Here is a 24,248-nt window from a genome sequence, read left to right on the forward strand (position 1 = left end):
CATGGACAAGAGATTTCGAGGCATAGTGGTGGGGAGGAGGGGTTGCAGTTTGGTGGGCTGCTTTTCGCAGACGATGTGCAGCTGATATATGCCATCACTCAGCCATATATATATATATATATATATATATATATACATATATATATATATATATAAAATCTCTGGTCAAGTTATGACTAGGGAGTTATACGTCATCGAGGCAATATGAAGAAAAAGTATTTTTTGACACAACTGCCAGTTTCCCCCTTTGTACAGCAGCTTGTGTCTGAAGTAGGCTTACAATATACATCTGTGCATTTTCATGATGGTACTACCGGTATCTACTGTGTATGTGTGTGTGTGTGTGTGTGCGCGTGTGTGAGTGTGTTAGGGGTGGGAATCACCAGATGCCCACGATACGATACTAAAACGATACTTGAGTCACGATACGATAGTATTGCGATATTGCGATATGCTAGTATTGCGATATATTGAATATTGCGATATTTCGATATATTGTCTAACTCCTTTTCCTACCTTTTCGTTGACCTCACCGGAAGTAAAACATGCAGTGTTTTTTTTGTTTTTTTTTGTTTTTGCCCCACACGTAGGCTACATTATTAAGCTTCTCTGGACTCAATACGCCACTGCAGGCGCGGACTGCAAAATCGGGCGCTTCGGGCAGATGCCCGGTGGCCTGGCATGGCATGGCCTGCAATTTTTTTTATTGATACTTGGCGTTCAAATATCGATACAATATCGCGATACTATGGTGTATCGATTTTTTCCCCCACCCCTAGAGTGTGTGTGTGTATGCGTGTGCGCGCGCGTGTGCATGTGTGTGTCACTCACTAGCATCAGCAGTGAGCCTATTTGACTCATATTTTCATATCAGAGTGAGTTTAACTGCCAATAGACCACATTAACGCTGCCATTTAAGTGAGAGTGGAGCGCAGCTCTCTGCCATTCCCTGGAATCCCGAGTGGGGGCGTTTGATGTGCCGATCGGAGCAGGCCTCTCAGAACCTGGGAAATGTGTCTGTTTCATCTCTCAATTACCAGTGTGCTTTGAAGTATGCTGATGTTCTGCCTTTATCTGTCACAATATGGCTCAAGTTTGTTGAAGTATCTGGAAACAAAAGCAAGCCAATGAGTCCAAAAGAGAAAGAAAAGGAGACAAGCAGGCCCGGCAGCTGGTGTTGCTTCAAAGCCTGCCCGAGCCCTTAAAGACGGAATCCATTTTGTTTCAAGTTCCACACCCAGCTCACCTGATGAGGGCTCGAGGGGTGAAGAGGGAGAGAATGAGAGAAAGAGAGAGAGAGAGAGAGAGAGAGAGAGAGAGAGAGAGAGAGAAAGAGAGAGAGAGAGAAATCAGTTTAATTTTTCAGAAGTGAAGTCTAGACATAATTCCAGTCAGGAAGTCTACTTTCCCCACGCCCTGTTCATTCACATTTTTCCCTATTCAATCACAGTTATCCACATCCAGTTTCATTCATACTCATCCTATAGTCTGGGCACCTTTCACCCCGCTTTTTGTCATGGGGGCGTAAACCACGGAACCAGAATGAACACCGGAAGGAAGTGCGCCAAAAAACGTCTTTGTTGCCGTTAGCTTGACGTCTCTTTCCTCGATTAATTGTCTGATGCAAAGCTTCTGTATTGGCTTAAAAGATGTGAGATTGTGAATCCGCAATGTTTCTACAAGAACTTCTTCAAAAACTTCGTTCAGTACGTCCATCTTTTGTTTTGTTGTTTGCCGTTCTGATACGTTGTGTCTAATTGTCAAGTTAACGTAAAAGTTGATGAGCTATATCCGCTGTTACTTCCTGTCTATAGCGAGCTCTAGGCCGGAAACCAGGCAGGGTGACAAAATCAATTGTGAACGGAGGCCAGGCTCTTTCTCGCCGAGAAGAGCCTGGTGATGATGCGAGGTTACTCATCCTATCCAAACACAGTTAGCCACGCTCTCAATCTCAATAGCCAATCGGTGCAAGTCATCTCCTTCCCTCGCTTTGCCGCTGAACCAATCCTCTAAAGCGGTTGAGAGTATTTCAAGTTCACGTCTCTGTGATTTCACTACTCAGCAATATGTTGTCACTCTGCAGTTGCTGCCATCTCCGTGTACCAGTTGTTTAGCCCCGCCTCCTCCCCTGCCACCACCAACATCATGGGAGCCATGAGGAGGGATTCCTCATGGGGGCATTTCTATTCTATGACGCCCTCCCCTCATCATCGCAGGAGGAGTGTCATCATGGAGCCATACCAGTGGCAGCTGGTGATTCAAAAACATTGGGAGGACAGACGGAAAACCAACCCACAACAACTCAAGATAAAAACCTAGCAGCCTTGAAATAGAGGTTAGGGAGCCTCACAGATGCCCTGGATATAAAGCGACACTAGTCCTGCCTAGTGTCCTCTAGTAAGAGAGTGGCGTCAGCGGAGGACCAAAATGCGAGACTCATTAGCCAATGAACAGCCAGGAATGGGTCTCGCGCTACTTTTGCATGCTAAAATAAAGCTGATAATGTACAATTTGATTCAAGGGATGAAAAACCCATTCAAAGTACAACACAAACTGTCTATTTTGCTGCAACTCGACAGTAGCCTACTGCTTTTTTTACTCAAGAGTTCCACTTTCTACTTCCTGGAAAAAAACTGGTCCATTGGAGTGAATGGAGATGTCGGAACTCTTCTATTATAGGGCTCTGGTCCTGCCTAATACCTGAGGACACTAGTCCTGCCTAATGCCTGTCTAATTTTCATAATACTGCCACCTTGTGGTGAACTCAGCAAGGGGTGTCTATCCTATCTTTCCCTCTCAGATGATACGATATGCATCTCAATAAATGGTTTGCAATACAATAAATAAATAAAAAATGTAACGATTTGACACAGAACAATATAGCACTAATTCAATATGATTCAAAAAATATTTGTAATGGCCGTGTTATGTGTAAAGGCTAAACCCAAGGATGCTGACTCAAAATTCACAAAATAGACAGTTGCAGGTTTGATTCCCAGAGGAACAACAGCAATAATAGTTCAGAGTAACTTAGGTAATGCAACTTTTCCAAGTCCAAAACGGCTTCAGTAAAAACTAAAAGTTCACATCCAGGCTTCACTCGTGGGAAAAGCAGGCTTCAGAGTTCACATTTTCGGAATCAACGTTTTCAGAATCAGACAAGAGCCTTCCCGCCATCTTCCCGCACTGTCAGGCAGGCCACAGGCAGGCCAACTCACCGAACAGGGTGGCGGGTCACGTGTAAAGACATCACAGATGTCTCTGGGAATCATGGCGTGGATGGATGGGACTTGCTGCTGCCTTCATCACCACCGAGGACAGTGCTCACTGCTCAGTGGATCAGGTGCCGACGCCGTGCGCAGGGTTTCAGCACCTTGGAGAGGTTATCACAATCTCAGATATGGTACAATTCAAGCAGATAACCTCATTGGGCAGATAGCCAACTGTAGTATTCTGAATCTATTGGGAACACTTGATGCCGAGACAAAAAAAAGTTGTATTTTTCCCTGCATCATCCACTAGCCAGAGACTGGGTATCCAACTAGCTGCTAGTAGCTAGCAAAGACTGTTGTTACGTATTCAGATAGCTGCTTGTAGCTTCAAGTTGGCTGGCAAGATGGCCTAGCTAGCTAATAGACAGCACAGCAAAATTGTCAACACATTCTAGCTAACTTAAATTCCATGCTGGGTAATGTTATTCACAGAATCTTCTTTACACTTCGTGGTCAAAGTTTACCCTGCTAGCCGACCGGGCGCTCTCGCTCATACTGATCGTTAGCGCCCGGGGACCCACGTAGCATTTCCAATCAAACCGCCGCGCCGCTCTCACGTCTAGGTCTTAAAAGCAACCCTTACCTGAGCCAGAAACTTGAAGTGAAGACGCTATCCGACGCCTAACATCCGCTTTTTCTAAATAAATGTAGTTGCCGCTTCCAAATTGTTGCATAAAATCCACTTTTCTGTCTTTGAAAAACCAAAAATCATTCATCTGGAGTCAACCCGGACATGCGGCGCACTGTTTACTCACAATGCCCCCACACTTCCGGGATGGTATTGCAACTACATTTCTGCATTTGTTTGTGCCAAGCAAGTTGCAATACCATTCCGGAAGTGAGGGGGCATTAGTGAGTAAACAGCGTATGTCCGGGTTGAGAGACCGGTTGAGAAATACGACCAATGTTGAGAAGTCTGAGGCAAGACAAGAAAGGTGGCATTCACAACAATAACAAGACCACAGGTTTATTGTATTCCAAATGTTTTTTTTCTTTCTTTATTTCAGTTGTTCGGATTGTAGGGCCAAAGCCTTTTGACACTTATGAAAGCACCCACACGCTCTATGCTGAAACTGGAGTCAAAGTCGGTGCACAGCCATGTAGCTAGGAGTTAAATTTAACATTTCAATGTTGTTAAATATTTGCAAAAACAAAAACCAATTCCAGTACAACATCTTTAGTACAGCATCATGCACAGCCAATGGAAGAACATGCAACTAAGTTCAATGTGCATGGAGGAATCCTGGGTTTTTTGAGTGGTGCGCTTTGTTCTTTGCGCTGACATGGTTGATAATTTGCCTGTTTAGTGCATGATTATGACTCGCATGTCAGTCATTTTACTTAGCATTACATAGCATTTCTCTGCAAATGAACAATTCATCACTGATGGCTGCATCAACTTTGCTCAGTCCCGTCTAGGCAATCCAACATGCCCAAAGTACTGTGCTACCCACAATGCTTTACACTCATACTTGTACTGGAATTATAAGCCCTCTGGAGAAAAAGGCTCAAACTTGAGGAAAAGGGGAAAAGTGAAAATGTGATGAGTTGGCAACCCGGTAAGTTCACCCCCGAAGCGCACAACACTCCTAGGCCACGAGGCAAGCGGTGAGAATGAGAATTAACAAGTTAACGTAGTCAAGGAGGGGGGATCCCCATCGCACTCCACTCGGGTGGCGTTGGTCGCTCAGCACCTCACAAAAGTGCACAACCACATTTTATAATGTTTTTCAGTTAGCGTTCCTCCCAATCCCCTTCTGCACTACTCACACCGCCCTCCATCCACCCCTGCATGTTTTTAGCAGTCACACTGTGAGAGCTACTCAAAGAGTAGATGGTAAATAAAGAGGATTAACAGATCCAGAACTAATACCATGACATTCCTCGGCTGTACAAATTATTAATGTCCTATAGGTTAGCTAAACGTGAGCTGGCCCTTAAAGTTATGTACAAAGAAACCCACCAGCAACCATTTCAGCAGTAAAATGAAATGCAAAAAAAAACAAAAAAACATTGAACTTTTTGTTTCTTTTACGGTTTAAAAAGTAATTTGATTACAATTAACCCAAAACGTGATGTTTAAGGTAATATATATATAATATATATTCATATGTCAAGGTTAAACAAAAATCTACAAAGCAAAAAAAAAAAAGGCATTATGTACATGTTCACCCTGTCCCAGAAAACAATAGAGCCAACTCTCGGGCTGTACCAAAATCATACCTTGCATCCCTCCCTCCTTTCCTTGTGTGCTTTAAGTGTGGCGTGGTTACAAAGCACATGGGAGGTCAATGGTTCTATGTGATGGCATCTGACAGCTTGTCCCTAATCAGCACATCAGCAGACTGAATCACCGTTGCTTTATTGGATGAAGGCATATGAAGTGTCTGCGGTGCTGCGCGTGCGTTTCAGAGTCTGTGGCACTGAACATGGGAGCCAGACAGGGCAGGCCATCACAGAGCCGGCTACAGCCGTGAATCGGTCACATTTCAAGGCATGCAACATGTTCAACTTGCTAGTACCTTTTCCATCACAAGGTTGTAGCTGATATTCTTGCAGTATGTGTGTATGCATGTTTGTCTATTTGTGTATAAATTAGGGGTGGAACTGTCAACAAAAGTCACCGCTTGGTAACCGTTCCATATGACACGGTGATGTCATGGTTCGGTACGTTTTCGATACAGCAATAAAGTAGAAATGCCAGAGAAATGTCCTTGATTTAGAAAAATTCAATTTACTTTTAATTACTTATTTTATTATTTTCACAGTCCAGTGAAAAAAAAAATTCAATTTATGACAATGCTTTTTTAACACCTTTCGTCTTCTTTCTCTGTCTTAGTTTACCATATCATCTTTGTAGAATACTTGATTTTTGGTGATTTCGGTTTGCAATGCGTATTGAACCTAAAGCCTCGTACCTAAACGGTTCGGTACAAATACGCATATTATTACACCCCTAATATTTGTGGTTATGTTGTTTCCTTGGTGTGCGTGTGTCTATGAGAACGTGTGTGTGTCTATGAGAAAGTCTGAATTACATAATTGAAGTTTTCTGTATCTTGGATTGTTGTGTGGCATTATGGTATTCCTTACATGTCTCAATGTGCAAGAAAGCAGCAGCATCTATTATTTTCTCCTATTTCTTTTGAAGGAAAAAAATGACAAAAAGAATCAAATGTCCATTGAGGAGCAGAGGAGCTGGCAACTTTCTGATGAGTTGATATGGGTACGTTGGTTTTTCGTTGGTTTTCATTTGTTTCCTCAATTTTTGTTCAGAAACCAGAACAGCAGCTGCTGATGGGTCCGTTAAGCAGACGTTGTCTGGATGTGGTCCAGACGTGGTTCTGGAGGCTCCTCCCTCCCCCCACACTGTCCCAGCCCTCAGGCCTCCTGGGGGGCAGGCCTCTTCAGGTCCCTGATCTGTTTGACCAGGTACGTCTTTTCGTCATTGAACTGTTCGTCCTCCGTCCTGTCGTTCTGGAACTTGCTGAGGAACTCGATGAGTTTGGTCTGGTTCTTCAGCAGAATGTCCAGGATGGGCTGCGTCTTGTTGGGGTTGGCCACAAACACCTGAGAGTGGATGAAGAAGAAAAGGATGTTAAAGTTATAATCTCTAAAAGATTTCAGTTTTGTTCTCTTGGGTGACACCTATGGCAATGAGTGGTAATTGCAGGTGAGATCCAAACAGTGTTGCATAATGCAACATTAGTCAGTTTGTTCGGCCATAGTAACCACCCGTAATGCTAGCAGAGACCAGAAAAAAGTAGCTTGTTATCCTACTTCACACAAGAGTTGTCGGGAACCTATAGTAATCTACAGAGTGAGCCTATTGTGTTAGCTCCGCCCACCCTGTGTCACCACAGACACCAAATTCATAAATGCTGCAATACTGAAAATGCTAAGTCTTAACTCACTACCAGACACTTAAAGTCGAGGTGAACCCCTTCGTCACGTGCATCTGAGTCCATTTCAGACTGAAAACAAATTGAGAGGCGGACCATATACGGTGTCGATGATTTGATTTGACAATTCTGTCGACTGGTTTTGGCATCGGCCAATCCTGGCGTGTTCCACCCCCAAATCGGGTGGGATTCAGCGTGTTGTCGTGCTACGCGAGTGGGATCCGTGGAGTAGCAGGCAGCCACCGGCTTCGTGCGGAACGAGCGGACAATCCGATGCATGGGTGCTGCCTGCCCACCTGGAATCTCCGAGAGACGACCCCTGACAGCCAGGGAGGCTGTCAGGCTCGGAGGTGCGCGCCATTATCGTTATAAATGTAAATAATATTCCTGGAATGCGTGTTTTAACGAACCAGTTACATTTCTTTGCATTCTTAGACATTACCATTTGATTTAGTTTGCATAATTGCTGAAGTTAGTAGTTAGTTTATGGGCTAGAAACTCTGCCAGATGACAGGCACTAGGCGCCATTTTCCCCTTCATTTGGAAGAGAAAATTATCCTGAAATGAAGATTTGATTGACAGCTGCATGTTGTGAAATTATTGGTTGAAATAGGGCAGAAATTTGATAGTACTGGGTGACGTCAGCAAACTGTACATTACCCTTATCAATGAAATGTTGAAAAATGAACTTTTGATGTGAAAAAGTGTAAAAAACTATTTTTTGGCATACATTATTAAATAGGTGCACTGCATACCCAGGTATTTGAACTAAAAGAAAAGAAATTTCATTTTTGGGTTCAGCTCAACTTTAACAGACATTTATTTACATGGAAATCTTTGAGGTGATCACTTTAACTTGCAGGTGTGCCGATGTGCGCTGGGTTCAGTGTTTACCACCTCTGTGAGGAAATGACAACTCTGCTTTAGATTTTACCTTGAAAACATGGAAAGCCTCAAACTGGATGTTGCGACTCTTGTCCCGTAGAAGATTCATCATTAGTTTGAGATTCTCTGGCTTGCTGATGTATTTCGTCATGATGGTGAAATTGTGCCGGTCGAGAAGCAACTCCCCCAGTAACTAGATCAATTCAGAGCGAGAAACGGTGTTAAATATTAGTTTGAATTTCAAATTTGTTGTGATGACAGATCAAGCTGATTCATTGCTGCCCAGACTGACAAGTTGACAGCTAAATTTGACAGGCCTTTGTTACAAAGTACAATATCACTATTCAGACTAAAATGAAAGTAAACGCTACATTTAGGCCATGTTCAGACTAGGAGGCCAAATCTGATTTGTGAACTTTAATGACCTATTCGTCTGGACGCTCCAAGTTTGATTTGTGTCACTTGTCCCAAACCACATATGGAGGTCTGGACACACAGATCCGATTTGAACACTTGCCCAAAACAGATTTGTGGCAGTGCGGACACACTCCCAAATCAGATTTGGGAAACCAATCAAGATAATGATGGTTAATGACTTTAGCAGCAAATCAGATTTGCCTGTAATGTGAACATGGCCTTAGTGTCAAAAATATTGGCAAAAGGGGAGGGAGGGGGGGTCAACATGTAGATTCTAGTGGATATGAAAGGGGGCACTGGCAGACATGTTAACCATACATTTTGCTCCCTCCACAAGATGGCGCTCACTTCATTTAGACTGAGGTGATACCTGGAGTAACCCAACACTTAAAGAGACCCCCCCCCCCCCCATCTTTAAATAGCTATCTAAAAAGAGTCGCCCCACTACATGAAACCTGTTTACTATGGCAAGACCCCGGGCCCTTACCTTGAGGGATTGCCTTTTAGTCACGTAGTTCTCAGAGTGGAGCAACTTCTCATATTCACTAAAGAACTACAGAGAGACAGAGAGAGACACACACACAGATAGAGAGAGAGGGGGAGACAGACAGAGAGACACACACACATACAGAGAGAGAGAGAGAGAGAGAGAGATGGTATTTTATGTGTCATGCAGTGGTTTTCAGAACTGCATCTCTGGTTTCAAGTGATCTCCCCACACTGACAACCACTTTGTGGAATAACCTTCCAACAATTGGTAGGCAATTATAATGATATTAGATATTGAAGAATATTGCAGCAATAGATCCACACAAAAATGTATGGCTGTGTCTTTTCCACAGGAATGTGGAAGAGTGTTTTCACAAGGTAAAGGTTAGCTGAGAAAAATATTGACGCCTTCAGTGTCGATTGCTCTGTATCAAGCTCTTTAAGTCGTTAACTATTCTCTTAGCTGCCAATTAGCGGCACAGATACGTGATGTCAGGTCATACTCAACGTACCTCCTTCTATTGCACTTCTGAGAAATCAAATTCTTATAATATTAAAACGCATGACAGCAATGCAAGCTCATCAGGTTTCAAATCAGCCTGGCCTTACCCGCTCATAATGTTGCTCCAGGAACTCTGCGCTCAGTAGCTTGTGTCTTGTGAGTAGGTCCTGGAAAGAGAAAACATAGGCTATGAGCCTCAGGTAGATCAAACTTGCTGGCTGTGAATACCATAACAGGCCACACCTCACCTTATATCAACAACAACTTGTTTCCCCTCATCATCATCATCATCATCACCACCACCACCCTCCTTTATTTTACCAGGCAAGTTAGTTAAGAACAAATTCTTATTTACAACAATGACCTGGCAGGAGGCAAAAGACCTCCTGGGGGAACAGGGTTTGGGGAGCAGAAAAGAAAAAAGAAAAAAAGGAGCAGAAAAAACAACAAGCAAATTGTTCAAACTGACAAGTCAGACACAGAGACACACAATGCTCCCACCCTCCATCTTATCAGGCTTATAATCTTTTGAGATCTAAAAGGACATGCTCCAACAGGAAGCGTTACACTTTCTTTCAAAAATATGCAACTACCTGCTGTTGTACTAGGGCACCGATGAAAAAGGCAAACACTGGCGTGTGTACTAAGGAGCTTGATTTCACAGTGTAATCGAAAATAAATGTAATCGCCATCATTGCCACATTACAATCATCTACCCGCGAGCATGAAATAAGAATCAGTGAAGGAAGTGTGGAATAGGTTTAATCTAGGCGGGATAGGGAAGTGGTGCTTTTGTACAGCTTTACTCATAATTTTCCCCTAAAACTATATTCAACACCCTAAAGGGGGATGAATGTACAGAAAACAGGGGGTGCATTCTGTTTCATCTTGACCCATGGAAATTTACCAACACCTTCACAGACCATGCATGGTGCCTGATACTGACAACCGCATGTAAGTAACAAGGATCAACAGGCAATTAACTGACAGAAATACTGTGAGAATTTAACCGTGGGTTCATTTGGAACTTGAAGCCTCTACATGTCTTTATTTTAAACCAATTGCGATATTGTGTGTGTGTGTAGGATCCATTTTCTGAAGTTTTCGGTGAGTGTCGTATACCTTCAGAGAACGTCTATTTAGTACCCCCCCCCCCCCCACCCCTAAAAAAAAGAAAAAGAAAAATCGACTCACTTTAAAAGTGGCAAATGCGTCTGAGGCGATGTCGAATGTGGACATCTCCACATATCTGAAGAAGTCGTAGAACTGCTCTGACGACAGTGTGATCTTGGCCAGTGGTTCGTGTCTGATGCACTCCCTCAGCATGATACCGCAGTTTAGGGCAATTTCTGGAGACTCATACCTGAACAGAACAACACAGGAGACAAGCTTATAGACACCATGCTAACTTAGACCCGTGTGTCGACCTAGCATCTTTTCATCAGCTCCAACGTCTTTTTTTCAGTTGTTCCCAATGAGGAGTGAGCGTATTCGGGCGCACACGGACATCTAGAGAAAGTGCGCTGCGTCCAGCGTCTATTTTCACAGCGCTCCGGCGTTTTTGTGCGCCGGCTCCCAGCGCTCCCAGCTGAAAATATTGCTCCTTTTCTGGCAACTAATCATGTGGAGAAACTATCGCAACAGAGACAAAAAGGCTCAATTGTGGGAGCAGATTGGCTGGACACTTAATATTTCTGGTGAGTGTTGAGCTAAATCACCGTACGTGTGTTGTTAGCTAATGTTAGCTGTCAGATATCAAGCTAGCTACCGCACTGAACTAACGTTAGTTTCAGACTGCTTCCTTTTATATTGTGAGCTGAGATCAGTGCTTCCTAGCGTACTTCCAGCGTTTAACGGTCGGAAAAAGACGCTAGATGGACACACGGCCTAAGGGCTTAGGCTGCAAATCTCTTCTTCTACCTGTAATCTGTAAATCTATCTGTAAAGCACCTTGAGATAACTCCTGTTATGATTTGGGGCTATATAAATATAAAATTGATTGATTGATTGATTGATTGACCCAGGTTATGTTCCTATTCATAGAGGTTCATATTTCTGAAACTAACATCTTATTGCAAATATTTCACTCATAAAACCAGATATGAACAGAAGCACTCAAATCAAATGAACAAGACAAGTAATACAAACTATACAGGGCATGCTACTGAATTGACAGCAAGAAGATCAGAGATATAACCGTCTGTAGTGTTTCCCGGTCATTTGCCCACTCTGTCCATAAAAGAGAACTAACAAATAGCTGGTAGTGACATTACTTCAATATAATGTACAATTTACAGCATTAGTTCTCTGATAATCTCTTTCTCCCAAGCAAAATTGGTATGCTAACTGAAATACCTCTAACCTTGTGAATCGGAATCGATTCAGGAAATCAGTAGCGATATACCCAGCCCTAGATATTTGTATTAATCATAACAGTCGTCTTTTACATGTATTGTAAGAAAGAGAAGATTCCTTTAAGTTAAGAAGTGTGTGTGTGTGTGTGTGTGTGTGTGTGTGTGTGTGTGTGTGTGTGTGTGTGTGTGTGTGTGTGTGTGTGTGTGTGTGTGTATATGCCTCCTCACCCTTTAAGTAGCATGAAGAGGATATTCTGCTGGGTGCAGAGGTACTCCACTGTGGGTGTCCGTGTGCCGATCTGACGCCTCAGGATGTTGTTGAAGATCTGAGCCACATCCTTCTTACCCTGGTGGTGGCAGACACAGGACCCTTTTTTTAAAGGTCACTAAATCACAAAGGTTTCAACAGTTATGTTGAAGGGCTAACGTATAAGTGGCAATCTATATCTGGGTCATCCTGCTGCTAAAAAAAATAAATGCTGATGGACAGCTCCTTGAAAACAAACACTGAAAATGCTGCCACATGTTTCAGATGTTCCGTTAGAGGAAAATAAAAAGTGTTCGGAGAACTCAATATTTGGCCTCCTTATTTTTTTATGGAGTCGGAGGTGCGCCGCGTAAGGTTTTGAGATTTTCAAGTGGGCCCGGAGTTGGAAAAGGTTGGGAACCGCTGTTCTATTCACCTTATTCACCACGTCCACTTTTTCTCTCTTCCGCGTTACCCACAATTGTATTTGTTCTTCTGGTTCAGCGCTAGTTGGCGGCCAATTTCAAAACAAAACGTCACTATGAATGACGTTTGGCAACATTCAGAAGCTACACGGCGGTCAACTTCGGTTACATGTTCATAGCGTTACTGCTGCGAGGAGCCGATGGCTGTACCCGGTCGGCATTTAACGTTAGTTACAAAAGCACGTCGATAGTGTTTTCTTACTGCCAGTAGCCTACAGTAGGGTTTGACAGATACTAGCGTCAGCTAGTCCGACCAGTCACAGAGCCAGCGCTCCCAATCCTCGCTGCTCGTTAAATATTTCCAAATAGGCGTTATTCTGATAAACTGGTCACATATTTGGAATGTTCTCATCCGAAAAATATTAGAACTTTATAACAGTGTGTTTTTTTTGCTTGAAAACAGCTTTTTGGCAAGTCTAAAAATGACTACGGTAGGAGTCATCTACTTCCGTGTCTAAAACGGATAGACGATTACCAAATGATGTCATGCAAAAGCGCCCTTGTATGGGCAAAGAATAAGGTGAATAGTGTAGGCATGAAACCTGCTTTCACATGTGGCATTTCATCAACAGGGAGAGGAAAGACAGATGTCCTCTCCAGACAATGACATGGATAATGACACATACTGTAGCTATATGACAAAAACAAGATGGTGTAATCAGCAATGGAAATCAGAACTGGGCATTCAACAAATGTAATATACGGTATACACAAATGTAAAAATTGGTCAAATAAATAATCTTATTTCTAATCTGCACTCCTGTGATGAGCGAGGCCTCCCCAGCTTTTCCCTCTTCAACACACGGGAGGATGAGCGAGGGTAAAAAACCAAGAGAAAGATCACCCAACATGGTGACTCATCCTGTGATAGAGTGACTCAGGGAAGCAGCTGTTAGCCTGACATATTGCAGGGGGAGACATGTGCTTGCCCACGTACCAAGATGAGCAGCAGATTGGTCACAAACACCCTAGCATCTCCACTACCTGCATGTACATCTCCACCAGTTCCTAGCACCTGCAATACCTGCATATATATCTTTTATTTCTTATACATGTTCTCATGTCTTTACATATAGAAATATATGTATACTTTTTATTTCTTGTTCATGTTTATATGAGTCTGATCTGTTATCTCTGACATTATTTGTTTGTTTATGTCATGTCATGCTGTTACGTTACGTCCTGTCATGTCTGAAGTTTGTAGCTCACTGTGAGCTTTTGAAGGTATTGGGTAGGCTGTGAAACTGAATTGCCCTTCTGGGATTAATAAAAGTTGTCTGAAGTCTGAAGTCTGAATGTACATCTCCACTAGGTCCTAGCATCTCCACTACCTGCATGTACATCTCCACTAGGTCCTAGCATCTCCACTACCTGCAGGTACATCTCCACTAGGTCCTAGCATCTCCACTACCTGCATGTACATCTCCACTAGGTCCTAGTATCTCCACTACCTGCAGGTACATCTCCACTAGGTCCTAGTATCTCCACTAGCTGCAGGTACATCTCCACTAGGTCCTAGTATCTCCACTAGCTGCAGGTACATCTCCACTAGGTCCTAGTATCTCCACTAGCTGCAGGTACATCTCCACTAGGTCCTAGTATCTCCACTAGGCCCTAGTATCTCCACTAGCTGCAGGTACATCTCCACTAGGTCCTAGCATCTCCACTAGCTGCATGTACATCTCCACTAGGTCCTAGCATCTCCACTACCTGCAGGTACATCTCCACTAGGTCCTAGCATCTCCACTACCTGCAGGTACATCTCCACTAGGTCCTAGTATCTCCACTAGCTGCAGGTACATCTCCACTAGGTCCTAGTATCTCCACTAGCTGCAGGTACATCTCCACTAGGTCCTAGTATCTCCACTAGCTGCAGGTACATCTCCACTAGGTCCTAGTATCTCCACTAGCTGCAGGTACATCTCCACTAGGTCCTAGTATCTCCACTAGGCCCTAGTATCTCCACTAGCTGCAGGTACATCTCCACTAGGTCCTAGTATCTCCACTAGCTGCAGGTACATCTCCACTAGGTCCTAGTATCTCCACTAGCTGCAGGTACATCTCCACTAGGTCCTAGCATCTCCACTAGGCCCTAGTATCTCCACTACCTGCAGGTACATCTCCACTAGGTCCCTACTATCTCCACTACCTGCATGTACATCTCCACTAGGTCCTAGCATCTTAAAAGTCTTAAAATAACAATAATATTGTTTTTATCACAAGTATTTCTGGGACAATATATCGACCAACAGTAGTTATGGCGATAAGCCTACTTGTTGAATCCGTTTCTCCCTCCTTCCCAAACACATGTTTGGTCTCACCTCAAAGTCAATGAGCTGCAGGTCGGCTATCAGAGTGCTGAGCAGGCCACTGTTGTAGAGCTCCTGTGCCAGCTGGGCCACTGCTTCTGTCTGGGGCTCCTTCTCATTGGTGCCGTACAGGATCTCCTTCATGGCCACAAGGCTCTTTGACACCTCCTCTGTAGCCTGGACAGACGTACATACAAACACACACAGGAATACATGGAACATTGGGTGTTAGATTTGGTAGATTCCCTGCCTACCAACATAGGGGTCGCAGGTTTGAGGCCCGGCCCCGTGTTACCTCGGTGTTACCTTGGTCAGGCGTCCATACAGGCACAATTGGTGAATTGATTAAACTCCTCAGTGTCAGGTGAAAAGAAGTGGCTAGCTAGTATCGGAGGAAGCATGGGCTAGCACAGGGGTACCCAACCTTTTTAGCACCGCGGACCGGTTTAAAATTGACATTATCAATATTGCTGCGGGCCGGGGAGGGGTGTGTGTGTGTGTTAAAGGAGAATTTCGGTTTTTTCGAACCTGGAGCCATCTCCTGCCATTAATTATGATTTGTCCACTCACCAGGCGATCCCCCTATGTGGGGTTTGGCATAACCTTCGTTATTTCGAATCCCACATAGGTTACGCCAAACCCCACATAGGTTACGCTAAAACCACGACCGCAAAGCGTCCTGCCTGTATTTGGCCAGTCGACAGGAAAGTATCGCAGGACTTCACGAGACTTGGTGACCTAGATCACGTTTGAGGTAATTTGATCCCTGTGCACTCCAGGAAACAGCCTGGGGTGAAATAACACTCGGCTGGATGTTGACGGATCAGATTACGGCGATATGTGGCGAAAACGGGAAGAAAAATAGCTATTTAGATGCAGGAAATACAGGCTACCACCTGGCCCCAAATCAACTCCATTTTACGACTGACTTGGACGATATTGATCTCAAAACAACGCTAGGACGCCCAGAAACGCTGCAGACATCGCTAGGTGAGTGGCCAAATCATAATTAATGCCAGGAAATGGCTCCAGGTTCAAAAAAAACGAAATTCTCCTTTAAGGGTAGGATTTAATAGATAATGATAATAGTTTGGATACAGTATCAAATACACGGATCCTCGCATGAACATAATATGAACATTGCAACTCGCCATGTGTCTACCACATAAACAGCCTGCATTTATTGATCTTTCTCTCTCAGTGAGACGTTTCTTCTAATCCATAGATAGTGGATGGCCACAAGATAGAGATGTGTTTGCAACACTTTATGATTTCACTTAGTCGTCTTTTTTACTTCACAAAGAGGTGTGCATTGTAGGGCTGGGCGATAAAACGATAGCAATATATATCGTGATAGACACGTGATCAATACAATTAGCAATTTTTAGCTATATCGCCCAGCCCTAGTGCATTGTACTCTGGCCTGCAAACCCATCCAGCGTGGGCTCTTTTTTTTTATGCATGCTGGGAAAAAGCACAATGTTTTATGATCCTCTCCAGCTTGCTCCTGTCTTTTTACTTTCAATGTCATGCTACTGCTCGCTCTCAAAGCACGCTATAGGTCTCTCTCTCTCTCTGTCTGTCTGTTTCTCTCTCTATCACTCTCCATCTCAGTCTCTCTCTCTCCCTCTATTTCTCCCTGTTGAACCATACCATTTCCTCACGGCCCGGCAGTAAATGCTTTGCGGACCGGCAGTGGTCCACGGACCGGCAGCGGTCCACGGACCGGTGTTTGGGAACCAGTGGGCTAGCCTACAACTCTCCCCAGATCGGCAGAGGGGGTGAAGAAGAACAAGCGCCAACCTGACTGACTGTCCTGACTTTTCCATCTTATGACCCCGGCGGGACCGCTGGTCCAGACCAGCGCCGTGGTAAAAAAAAAAGAATACATGTAATATTTATTGAACCGGAAACCATAACAGCTGCAAAGAAAGCTACTGCCAGCCTTCAGAGAACTCGCTCCAACTGATTTTTTTTTAATAAACTCAAGGTCCAACCATCTGAACCCAAGATATTCTAAGTTTTCTAACCCTAGAAATGCTTATTTTTTGGCCCCATAGACATATCAGAGGTGACCTGTTCCACTTCGGACATAGTGGGAAAGAATGAGATTGCAATTTGCGAGAGCCTTTACCTACCTTCTCTGCCTTCTTGTCGGAGATGTCGTGCTTTTCCAGCACCGTCATGCTGTCCTTAAGGTTCTTGACGATGTCCGCCGGCGACTTGTGGGATTTGCCAAAGGGGAAAGGCATGGTGGAGAGTTACCACGAGCGACCAGGCAGCGCACTGTCCACCTGGGGAATCACATAAGATATTGGTTATTGAATGATGGAGAGGCTGAGTGATCTTAAGAGAAAGGCCGTAACTAGTACTTGTGTTGCACGGTATACCAGTGCCAGCAGTCTACCGCAGTGCTAAAATATCACAATGCCTACTATACCAGCTGCTTTACACGATGCTACTACTGTTGGATACTATACCACCATCAGTACCGTGGAATGACGCTGAGCAGCACAATGTTTTACATCTGTTCCCAAATTCACTGGTTTCTGCAATCTGCAGTCACAATATTATATTGACATTAGTGCACCATTTTGTGGGAGCAGCTAGTAGCACTGTCTGTGACACATGTGTGTGTGACGTGTGTGTGACGTGTGTGTGTGTGTGTGTGTGTGTGTGTGTGTGTTTCTGTATGAGCCATTCTTGTTGTCATCGTCGTGGCAGAAGCTTCCCCTAATGCTAAAAGTTTGATCTGGAACTACTTCGACTCCCTTCCTAAAGGGGCAAAGCTTGATAAAGCTATCCAAGTCATTTGGTGAAAATTCCAGTATTTTTCATATCGCAATATATAACGCAGAAACAAAATATATTACAATGTCATTTCCAATATCATGCAGCCCTAATTGTGATACTTGCTGGGAGTCAACTAATCTAATCTTTGTTGCACTGCTGACTTAACAGATGGCCTCCTGGCAATAAAGATGCAATCTTTCCAGACAAATTCTATAGAATACTTATACACCTGTGGCTGCAATGATTTTAGCCGAAGTACAGAAGTAGACAGAATGAGATAGATGATTACAAAAATAATATAGGCTATGCTATGACTCACAAATGATTCAGAAGTCATAGTAATGCTGAGATAAGAATGACACCACACAAGTCTGGACAGAGGCTGACAAAACAGATCGTAAATACAGGCCTAGTCAGAAGTAAAAATAAAAAAAAACCTATGCAATACTACCTTATTTGATTAACAGTTTGCACTAAGCGCAAACTAAATTTAAATGATAGCAGTTTGTAAAATTGTTGATAGATTACATGCAAGTACTTTTATAGCAGATCTGAAGTTCATCACTTGACTGAGCAACAGCACAATCCTGTAGAGACGGGTCACTGTTAGCGAATGATTAACCATGCAATGTTTGGTACCACGTAGACCTACCTAAACCATGACATAGTTCATGTCCTTTGCATGACCCTCTCCCAGTACACGACTGACTGACTAACCTATCTAAGTAAACGTGGTCTAAAGTTACACACATATTTCTCAATGAACTTGATGAATGTAGGGTAAATAAACACAGTCTTTGATCCCCTCAGTACACACACACACGCACGCACGCGCACACGCACACACGCGCACACACACACACACACACACACACACCTCTGACCCGAGATAAAACTGAATGATTCTACAAAGACCATAGCAAGGTATGAACGAGATGTGACCGCCATGTCTCACTGCCACTGCCACTCTGGCACTGGGTTACTTTACAGGGGCCCTTATCTGAACCATGTTGCCTGACCACACACTATAGAGGGTATGCACACCCACTGGAACACGCCCCCTCAATCGGGAACGAGTGTCAAAATGAGTGTCAAATTCCTCCCTGAGCAGCAGGTGTTACTTATCTAGGCTGATTACTGCATTCAAGCTCAGTCTTGCTGTGACTCAGTGGGCGTGACCCCACAGTGACTTCTGCCTCTGTGACATCACATGCATACCCTCTATAGGGCAAAAGCCGAAGTTTCACGAAGAGTTTGGTGGTGGGCTGAGGGCCTGGCTTGGGTGGGGCCATCCTATCACCGCTATCACCACTTATCAATGTCATCTGCAACACAGCAGCCTAAATTTGTCTTCTTCGCTCAGAGGGGAGGTTATCTGGGATGACTTTGCTAACTATTCTAAGAACTCAAGACATAAGGATACAAAGATAAAACTCTCAATCTGGTGATTAACAATCAGCTCTAAAAAATAATGTTGGGAGTAACACTGTCTGCTACTAGGGTTTGTCAGAGAACATTGACAGTAGTGCACTTAGGACTTACACAGGTAGAGGTACACATTAACCTATAAAGATAGATACCTATAATAAAGATATATAAAACTATAAAGAGAGGCACCGGTCAAACCGTCTGAAACCAACCTGTCTTCTGACCTCTGAACCGAAACCCTGGTGCAGTCAAAGTAACCCTTCCTTCTTATGTCTTAGTTGGCAGGGATGTCCACATTTAGAAAGCGCTGCTAGAGCGGAGCCAGGAACATAAACCAACCAAGCAGTACTAAAGTTGGAGTGACAGTCAACGATTCATCTGATGTATCATGGGTGACCGGTTGAAATACAACACTAGTCCTCGGTGTCAACCGTGATGCAAGCAGCTACGTTTTCCTTGCTAATTCGTTATTAATCTAGAGACACACCCCTCAACTTCGCCAGGTGGCCAAATCCGCCTTTCACACAGCCTAAAATGCTCGTTAATGTAGCCAGCAAAACCACATCAGTGCTCCTGACCCGCTTCGGTGACGCAAGTAGGAAGGTACCACATATGGCAGGTTAGAAACCAGCTGGCTGCAGGCAGCTAGCGTTAAACCACTGACTCAGACATCAAGCAGGTACTGTATGCTGGACATTTTAGCTCCACTAGGACAACACACGCTACCACTGTCGCGGGCCTGACTTTTCCACAAACTAACAGTCTTGAGTCTACAACACAAAAAGGCTTTGTCAAAACCTCGGCCTACTGAAAGGTGCCAGTCTGAACACACTTTAATTACTTGTTGTAGCGAGATGAAATAACGTTAGCCAGTAGCCACTGGAGCATAAAGTACAGTTAGCCCACACAGAGCAAACAAAATAGTGTCAAAAGAAGGCTCTTGCGTCACTCCACCCTTCCCGTCCAGATAGCAGCAGATGCTCTGCTGTGCATAATGTTGTAACGTATGCGCCAACCCTCCGTAGCTAACTGTTAGCTAGTTTGCTTAAAGTTAACATTAGTCCAAGTATTTCAGTCATTTCCTCCACAAGACTAAGTTAATTAAACTAGGTGTACAAGTAAAAAAGACGAACAACTTGCCTACCACCAACGGCGTAACGTTAGTAAGCTGGCCAACAAGAAGTTGACACTGAGCACCGCCCCTGCCTGTGCCATGCCTGCTTTGTGATGGTGTGAAGCCAGCCAACTTTGCGCAATGCTAACAAAATGGTTACTTTCTCGGCAAGTTAAACGGTGTTCAGCTAATATGAGTCATCATTCAAGTCAAATCACAGCAAAATACGCGATCCAGCTCACTCCGGTTTTGCAAGCTATCAATGTGCCCGTTAGCGTGGCCTATTATATTTCAATCAGTGCCACAAAACAACGCTGCTGCTGCTGCTGCTGCTGCTGGCTCGCTTGTGCAAGTGTGTGTGGTCGACACACAGGAGGCCTGGGTGGGCCTAACGATAGGCTTACAAAACAGCGCTAGCTACTTTAACTTCATCTAATAAAATAACGAATAGCATTGGGAATCATGTAAGCTAAGGTTAGCGTTATCTGGATACCGTGATGTAACCTTAGCTAACTCAGCGGAGCGAGTCCCAATGTTAGCGTACGTTAACGCTAGCTCCTGACTGATACAAGCAATTCCCAACGTTAGCCACCAATGACAATGTAAAGCCCGTGCCAGCGTTAGCAGACCATCAGTAATGTAACGTTAGGTTAGGCTGAACGTTTCTCCACATTGAGAGCTGTCCAGCAAGCTACGCAAATGTTGCTAGCGATAGCTAAGTTTGTGGCTATCGTTGTGTTAGCTGAGGTACAACGCCTGTAAATATTATATCAAATAAACACAATATCAATACCTTGTACACGGTGTTTTCACTAGTCTCCTCCGATTTTTCAAGACAGCAAAAGACAATTTAGGTGCTGCGCGGAACGATAAACTCCTTGTTTCCCCTTGTTCGTCGCCTCTCCTTATTTGTAACGTTAATGTAATTGTGTGGCCACTGTTTCCTAGTTCTTTCTCTGAGTGCGACTGGTGGTGAGGTTAGCAATGTGGTTGTCATTGCAGCGAGGTCTGTCGCCTCCTCTGGTCGTTTAATAGCATTGCAACAATATTGGATGCATGCAGAGAGGGTGACCAGTGTCCACAGGAGGGCGCTCTCACATCATGGCAGTAGGTCTACCTCGTCCATGCTCGTCACCATCACCAGGTACGCATGCACATTAAATGCTTTTTGGCCTGGAGGAGACTACCTCCGATTGATTGGCTGTCATTGTTCTGATGAACGTTCTGATGACAGCTGCTGGTATTTCGACCCACATGTAGGCGGTGGTCATTTTTCAGTTTTTACAGATTATGAAAGTGCAGATTGTAAACTTTCAAATGATGTGTGTCACACATTGTAGGCTAATCTGAAAAAAAATTAAGGAGATATGCTTATTTGAATGTTCACACATAAAAGCCACATTCAGAGATAACGGCCCTCAAAGTTGGAGAAGCTTTTCACACCTAGGCAGCCAGGTAAAGGGGGACTGGACAACAAGGACTTTTATTTAACAATATACACTTATACTGATTCTAAAACGGCTGCATTTTATGTGGAATGGATAGTCCAAAACCTAAACTTGTGTATTAATGGAAAAAACGCAGATATATGCGTTTGATATGATATATACAGCTGCTCCCCATTGGAGCGACTGTTTCAGTCGCTGCCGGATGTCCCGGCTTGTTACAAGCTCTGTCATTTGCTCCGACCATGTCAATCAGAGCGGCTTCCGCTCCCTCCTCCCTGTGTGTCGCTGTAAATAGGGTGCCGCGTCTATGTGCCGACAGGCCGCAGTGCCGACAGGTCGCAATGCCGATAGCCCACAAGCAGAACCAGCTGAGCGAGGCGGCGTGCAGCGTGTCGGTGGAGCTAACCTCTCCCAGCCCCCACGCCAAACCTAACCTCCCCCTATGCCTAAACCTAACCTCCCCCAGACCCTAACCCAAAACCTAACCTCTCCCAGCCCCCACGCCAAACCTAACCTCCCCCCACGCCATGCCTAAACCTAACCTCCCCCAGACCCTAACCCAAAACCTAACCTCTCCCACCCCCACGCCTAAACCTAAGGTCGGCATTGCGGGTGGTCGGCATAGCGGGTGGTCGGCATAGCGGGTGGACCCCGTAAATAGTGCCCTGCCGCCTCAGTGAAAACAACAACGCTAACTAGCTAGCAAGCTAACGGCAGAAACCTACACGCTAGCTCGTTGCTACATGCTGAAAATGGCAAGTTGGATTGTTGGAAACTATTTTCCAAGGGCACTGCCACCAAGCCTCGCCCATCGCAATCCCACTATGGAGACCTGTGCCGCCAGACTCATCTGCCGGTAGGGAGGGGAGGCTGGCCAGCGAGACTACAGTGACCTTGACCTTTGACCACCAAAATGTAATCGGTTCATCCTTGAGTCCAAATGGACGTTTGAGCCAAATTCTACGAAATTCCGTCAAGTCGTTCCTGAGATATCGCATTAATGAGCTAGAAAATGGCATTGATGAGGTCACAGTGACCTTGAACTTTGACCTTTGATGCCCAAAATCGAATCAGTTCATCCTTGACTCCAAGTGGACATTTGAGCCAAATTTAAAGAAATTCCTTCAATGCATTCCTGAGATATCACATTAACGAGCATGAAACCGGTGGCCGTGAGGTCACAGTGACCTTCAACTTTGACCTTTGACCACCAAAATCTAATCTCATCCTTGAGTCCAAGTGGACGTTTGAGTAAAATTTGAAGAAATTCCATCAAGGTGTTACTGAGATATCAAGTTAACGACTTTGAAAATGGAATTTGTGAGGTCACAGTGACCTTGACCTTTGACCACCAAAATCTAATCAGTTCATCCTTGAGTCCAAGTTGACGTTTGAGCCAAATTGGAAGAAATTCTGTCAAGGCGTTCCTGAGATATCACATTAACGAACTTTGAAATGGCGTTCATGAGGTCACAGTGATCTTAAACTTTGACCTTTGACCACCAAATTCTAATCAGTCCATGCTCGAGTCCAAGTTGATGTTTGAGCCAAATTGGAAGAAATTCTGTCTAGGCATTCCTCAGATATCGCGTTAACGAGCTTGGAAATGGCATTGATGAGGTCACAGTGACCTTGAACTTTGACCACTAAAATGTAATCAGTTCATCTTTGAGTCCAAGTGGATGTTTGAGGCAAATTTGATTACATTCTGTCAAGGTGTTCCTCAGATATCGCGTTAATGAACATCGAACGGGCGGACGGACAAACAACCAATGAGCATGCAAACATTCAAATTAGACGACATTCATCCAGAAGGTGCTAGAACGTCACATGCAACAACCATCTAGAGCAGTGGTTCCCAACCTTTTTTGTCTTATGTACCCCTTGAGCTGTTTTTCCATGACAATAGTATCCCTCACTCATGCGTGTTGATGATCATATACAAGTAAATCTATACAAAATATATGTTTCACTGAACTGCCGGTGTTTGGGCTTTTTAGTTGTTTTTTTTGCCATTATCAGTAGCAGAACAGTGTAGCAGTTGACACTTGCCAGCAGAACTAGTTGCGGCACACACATCACATTTGAACAATGGGCTTATGAAATGACTTGGAATATATATATATTTATTTATCATTTTGGAAGTAAAATGTATTCCCCAATCATTCCAAGTACCCCTGGTTGGGAATCACTGATCTAGAGGGCACTAGAACCTCACCTCATCCAGAAGGTGCTCGAAACCTCTGTAATATCAAACTAAATGCTATAGAGGGCACCAGAAACCACACTACAGAATATAAATGCCTGGAAGGCAGAACAAGAGTCACTATTAACTTTTCATTAACTGGTTCGTTCCTGACTCGTCCCTCATTTCCAAGGTTTGTGCAATATAGCTTTGACAATTTTATGACCTTATCAGGAAAACTATAGCTAAAGCTAATCTTATGTAATTTTCCTAACCTCATGAAACTTCCTGTTTGATGCCTGCCCCGCCCACTTACGTGATGCAGTTTTTATTGTGGTTTCACAGCTAGGGCTCAGCAAAAAAAAAAAAAAATCATTTTCACTCATCAGACAAGAAAATAAACCCTATAATTATAGCT

At 44.1% G+C, this 24,248-nt stretch overlaps 1 protein-coding gene across 1 annotated transcript; it reads right to left on the reverse strand.

Annotated features, from left to right (window-relative positions):
* Positions 1-4,287: 4,287 nt before the first annotated feature.
* Positions 4,288-21,120, reverse strand: cab39 (calcium binding protein 39). The gene is made up of 9 exons (XM_083637749.1): positions 20,991-21,120; positions 17,001-17,156; positions 14,875-15,039; positions 12,050-12,168; positions 10,662-10,830; positions 9,575-9,634; positions 8,964-9,029; positions 8,109-8,252; positions 4,288-6,842 (listed from the first exon to the last, which is right to left on the reverse strand). The coding sequence occupies exons 2-9, from the start codon at positions 17,112-17,114 to the stop codon at positions 6,654-6,656; spliced, it is 1,026 nt and encodes a 341-aa protein (XP_083493875.1). The 5' UTR covers positions 17,115-17,156; positions 20,991-21,120; the 3' UTR covers positions 4,288-6,653.
* Between the last annotated feature and the right edge of the window lie 3,128 nt (positions 21,121-24,248).

The sequence above is a fragment of the Poromitra crassiceps genome (genome assembly GCF_964638095.1).
Source record: "Poromitra crassiceps genome assembly, chromosome: 5".
Lineage (NCBI taxonomy): Eukaryota > Metazoa > Chordata > Actinopteri > Beryciformes > Melamphaidae > Poromitra > Poromitra crassiceps.

Excerpts from the sequence above, each read along its gene's own strand:
- cab39 (XM_083637749.1), bottom strand. The coding sequence starts at position 17,114 with ATGCCTTTCCCCTTTGGCAAATCCCACAAGTCGCCGGCGGACATCGTC. Across the intron at positions 9,635-10,661 it reads ACGCATTTGCCACTTTTAAA|GACCTACTCACAAGACACAA; the intron begins GTGAGTCGATTT and ends TTCTCTTTCCAG. Across the intron at positions 9,030-9,574 it reads TGGAGCAACATTATGAGCGG|TTCTTTAGTGAATATGAGAA; the intron begins GTAAGGCCAGGC and ends GTCTCTCTGTAG.